The 5,558-nt window shown below is 36.3% G+C and overlaps 1 protein-coding gene across 1 annotated transcript in view; it reads right to left on the reverse strand.

The window, feature by feature from the left end:
- LOC106470210 (eyes absent homolog 1-like) overlaps nucleotides 1–5,558 on the reverse strand; it is a 100,472-nt gene that overhangs the window by 31,797 nt on the left and 63,117 nt on the right. The window contains exons 3-5 of the mRNA XM_022398813.1: nucleotides 5,173–5,306; nucleotides 2,436–2,567; nucleotides 1,547–1,617 (exon numbers count right to left, since the gene is read on the reverse strand). Of these exons, the coding sequence (XP_022254521.1) occupies nucleotides 1,547–1,617; nucleotides 2,436–2,567; nucleotides 5,173–5,305 (336 nt within the window). The 5' untranslated portion in view covers nucleotide 5,306. The remainder of the gene's footprint in view (nucleotides 1–1,546; nucleotides 1,618–2,435; nucleotides 2,568–5,172; nucleotides 5,307–5,558) is intronic.

Here is a 5,558-nt window from a genome sequence, read left to right on the forward strand (position 1 = left end):
AGCATTAATAATATGTTACAACTCAACACAAATATCACTCGAAATGAAGGTTCACACATTTACACAAGGATCATGTTTTAAACATTAAGAATATGTTACAACTCAACACAAGTATCACTCGAAATGAAGGTTCACACATTTACACAAGGATCATGTTTTAAACATTAAGAATATGTTACAACTCAACACAAGTATCACTCGAAATGAAGGTTCACACATTTACACAAGGATCATGTTTTAAACATTAAGAATATGTTACAACTCAACACAAGTATCACTCGAGATGAAGGTTCACACATTTACACAAGGATCATGTTTTAAACATTAAGAATATGTTACAACTCAACACAAGTATCACTCGAGATGAAGGTTCACACATTTACACAAGGATCATGTTTTAAACATTAAGAATATGTTACAACTCAACACAAGTATAACTGGAGATGAAGTTTCACACATTTACACAAGGATCATGTTTTAAACATTAAGAATATGTTACAACTCAACACAAGTATCACTCGAGATGAAGGTTCACACATTTACACAAGGATCATGTTTTTAAAAATGGTAAAAACTTCTGGTATTTGTTATACAATACACTCTTATTGTAAGATGAGCTACAGGTCCTTCACAAAATAACTTTGTTGTAAATAAAGAGACAAAATACCATATTTGAAATTATTATAACTCAAAAAAACTACTTGTTCCAGGGTAACGAAGCTTGACCAGAGATACATCGAGAATCATAAATTTTATGCAAAAAAAAACTGGACACGACAGAATATTTTTCAAGACAAAGATATACTTTACACTCGACTGATTTTCTTCCAAACTACCATTGCGTATATTCCCCTCTATCAGCAATACGAGGATGGTAGATAGAAAAAATGTATAACAGTGTGCAGAATGTTGCGAGAACTATTGAACACTGTACAGAACAGATTATACCTGCAGTAGCTTCAATAAAAAATAAAACATACTTCGTGACAGTTTTTAGGACACTTTGCAGAATGTTGCGAGAACCAATGAACATGTACAGAACAGATTATACTTGCAGTAGCTTCAATAAAAAATAAAACATACTTCGTGACAGTTTTTAGGACACTTTGCAGAATGTTGCGAGAACCAATGAACATGTACAGAACAGATTATACTTGCAGTAGCTTCAATAAAAAATAAAACATACGTCGTGACAGTTTTTAGGACACTTTGCAGAATGTTGCGAGAACCAATGAACATGTACAGAACAGATTATACTTGCAGTAGCTTCAATAAAAAATAAAACATACTTCGTGACAGTTGTTAGGATCATTTGCAGAATGTCCAAGATGTCCTTGATAAAACTTATGATTTATGCCCCTGAGGATAATTAGTTCCCCTATGGTACGTAGTTCTTAAGATACAGTCATTTTCAGTATAGATTTTTTTTAATAAACATCCCCTATGTTTAATAAACATTCAAAATAAGCACATATATATATATATATACAAAACTTTAGTTTGAGACTGTCTAATAGGCCTCCGTCATAGTGTAAAAAGTACGAACCTGTTGGGAAGAACTGAAACCCTGTGCATTGGACGCAATTCCAGGGAAGGTGGAAGATGGGTACATTGTTCCTGGAAAAAATATTTTCGAAAAAAAAATCGTAAAATGAACACAGTTATGTAGTCTTATTGAACGTTTAATAAACAAAGAAAATCCTGATCACAAAAACTATACCTATAAATTATTTTATTATCAGAGTATTGTGGATAGAAATACGCTTGTTTCTTTGCTTTTGAATTTCGCGCAAAGCTACACGAGAACTATCTGCGCTAGCCGTCCCTAATTTAGCAGTGTAAGACTAGAGGGAAGGCAGCTAGTCATCACCACCCACCGCCAACTCTTGGGCTACTCTTTTACCAACGAATAGTGGGATTGACCGTCACATTATAACGCCCCCACGGCTGAAAGGGCGAGCATGTTTGGTGTGACGGGGATTCGAACCCGCGACCCTCAGATTGCGAGTGCCTTAACCACCTGGCCATGCCGGGCCTAGAAATACGCACAAAGTTACAATAAACAAAGTTCACTCCAGATTACGATCAGTATAATTACACCAACTGTAAAAACAAAAGTAATTAAACATTAAACGTATACGTGTTTTAATCACATTAAACGTATACGTGTTTTAATCTAATCAATATTAGTAAAACGGTCGTGCGGTAGGAGCAACTTGGATCAAATATGAACTTCGATATTAAAACGACAGATGTTAGCACATGGTTACTCGTGTCTGGGTCGCTTATATCTAAAATCAGTGGTCGTACATTATTCAACAGATCCGTGTAAAAATAAGCAAGTTTTCTACGTTCGATAACTACAATATCTTCAGAACTGTGAGGGGGTACAGTGCACCCAAACCACAATAATATCGTAAGGTTATTCCTCTTACCGTAGTTGTAGCTGTTTTGTGTTGAATGAGTCCCGCTACCAGTTCCAAAGTTGTTTCCATAAGGAGATAAGTACGTAGCTTGTGGAATCGACGGAGAGCCTGGTTTCCCCTGCTGTACAAACGTTCTTGCAGCTGCAATAAAAAAAAACTAGCTCTGTAATATACCGCTAATAATATAATAATAATAATTTTCCAGTCATGAAAACTAACTCGTGATATGTTCACCAGTCATGAAAACTAACTCGTGACCTCTTCACCAGTCATGAAAAATAACTCGTGACCTGTTCACCAGTCATGAAAACTAACTCGTGACCTCTTCACCAGTCATGAAAACTAACTCGTGACCTCTTCACCAGTCATGAAAACTAACTCGTGACCTCTTCACCAGTCATGAAAACTAACTCGTGATATGTTCACCAGTCATGAAAACTAACTCGTGACCTCTTCACCAGTCATGAAAACTAACTCGTGACCTCTTCACCAGTCATGAAAACTAGCTCGTGATATGTTCACTAGTTATGAAAACTAACTCGTGACCTCTTCACCAGTCATGAAAACTAACTCGTGATATTTTCGCCACTTTTAGTAACTAACTCGTGATATTTTCGCCACTCTTAGTAACTATCTTGCGATCTCATCTGTAGTCATAGAAAACAACTCATGGTTTCTTCACCACTACCAATATAGATAGCTCTCAGAGACTAAACTTACACGCTTAAACGTCATGCTAAACAAGGAAATTTGATCAAAATAAATACTTTTAGTCAAACTAATACTACCCATAATACTGTCAAAATGTGTAGCTATCAAGTGCCGTAAAGAATACCAGTCAGCTAAAACATCAGTCGTTTGAAACGTGACTCTGAGACTTACAGATATAAAGAAGCCTTGACAATTGTCTTAAGGTAACGCATTATCTCCATAATCATAAGACGCTGTGACTCTGATAGTTACAGATATAAAGAACCCTTGACAATTGTCTTAAGGTAAGGCATTATCTCCATAATCATAAGACGCTGTGACTCTGATACTTATAGATATAAAGAAGCCTTGATAATTGTCTTAAGGTAACGCATTGTCTCCATAATCATAAGACGCTGTGACTCTGATACTTACAGATATAAAGAAGCCTTGACAATTTTCTTAAGGTAACACATTGTCTCCATAATCATAAGACGCTGTGACTCTGATAGTTACAGATATAAAGAAGCCTTGACAATTGTCTCCATAATCATAAGACGCTGTAACTTAAAATTAACAAGTCCTATCAGTTACCTTAGTACAACATGTTTATTCAATAATATTAATAGGTAATAATAATAGGTAACTGATGAGAAAAGGTCATTTCAGTTTGTTTGTATAGCGCTTTTGGCCACCGTAGCAATAATGCTCTAACTGATATGAAAAATTCTTAACAGCAATATTGGAACAGCTCTAGTGATTTCAGAATAACAAGTCTAGGTAAATGGCACGGCAGATAACTATGTCCGTCTACTTTTAATACCGATCCAAAGTCCATATCAATTATGACCTCATTGTAACAACTGTGTAAGTCCATTTGTTATACAGCTTCACAGTCCATATCAGTTATGACCTCAGAGTAACAACTCTCTCAGTCCATTTTTTATACCGCTTCAAAGTCCATATCAGTTATGACCTCATAGTAACAACTCTGTCAGTCCATTTGTTATACCGCTTCACAGTCCATATCAGTTGTGACTGCATAGTAACAACTCTGTCAGTCCAGTTGTTATACCGCTTCACACTCCATATCAGTTGTGACCTCATAGTAACAACTCTGTCAGTCCAGTTGTTATACCGCTTCACAGTCCATATCAGTTATGACCTCATAGTAACAACTGTGTCAGTCCATTTGTTATACCGCTTCACACTCCATATCAGTTGTGACTGCATAGTAACAACTCTGTCAGTCCAGTTGTTATACCGTTCCAAAGTCCATATCAGTTATGACCTCATAGTAACAACTCTGTCAGTCCAGTTGTTATACCACTTCACAGTCCACATCAGTTATGACTTCATAGTAACAACTCTGTCAGTCCAGTTGTTATACCGCTCCAAAGTCCATATCAGTTATGACTTCATAGTAACAACTCTGTCAGTCCAGTTGTTATACCGCTCCAAGGTCCATATCAGTTGTGACCTCATAGTAACAATTCTGTCAGTCCAGTTGTTATACCACTTCACAGTCCATATCAGTTATGACTTCATAGTAACAACTCTGTCAGTCCAGTTGTTATACCGCTCCAAAGTCCATATCAGTTATGACTTCATAGTAACAACTCTGTCAGTCCAGTTGTTATACCGCTCCAAAGTCCATATCAGTTGTGACCTCATAGTAACAATTCTGTCAGTCCAGTTGTTATACCGCTCCAAAGTCCATATCAGTTGTGACCTCATAGTAACAATTCTAACTAACTGAACTGCAAAACTTTGGAATATAGGTGAATCTTGTGCTTTATATAAACATATAGACAAATAACTCATCAACAGATATTCAAATGCTTTAATTGCATGTTTAGATATGCCTTTGACGTAACTACCATATCAACCAACTAACAAATTTTTTACTTGTTGTTTTTTTGGGGGGGGGGGGATGTATAACAAAAAAAATATCAAAGATTGTTCTCCAACATTTTAAAAACGACATCAGGGTTTCAGTTGTCAGACAGAGAGCTTTGTAATTAGATTAACTTTCATTTGAAGGAAATAAACTCACCAGTCATGCCGTATGACTGAGAGAGGACTCCATAAGCCGTTCCTTCCCCCATGGGCTGGGCGCTGTAGAAGGCTGTACTTGGTTGGACAGGATAGGTAGGGCTTTGTGCGCCCAGCTGCGAGTAGGCCTGCATGCTATACAAAAACAAAAAACGTTTTAAATAAGACCACTGTTCCCAAAGCTCCATATCTTACGTGTAAACAAAATGTCTTTGAAGATTAACTGTTCACTGTTCGCTTTTATACTTGAAACCACGTCTATCCTCAGTTCAAATTTAGGAATATGATGGTTAGTATTCAACTATCTTCAAATCTTGATGAAAAAAACAAAATGAAAAAAACAGCAACCTTAGATTTATAAACCATGAAGTGATTATAAGTAGATTA

The sequence above is a fragment of the Limulus polyphemus genome, unplaced genomic scaffold (genome assembly GCF_000517525.1).
Source record: "Limulus polyphemus unplaced genomic scaffold, Limulus_polyphemus-2.1.2 Scaffold3879, whole genome shotgun sequence".
Classification (NCBI taxonomy): Eukaryota; Metazoa; Arthropoda; class Merostomata; order Xiphosura; family Limulidae; genus Limulus; species Limulus polyphemus.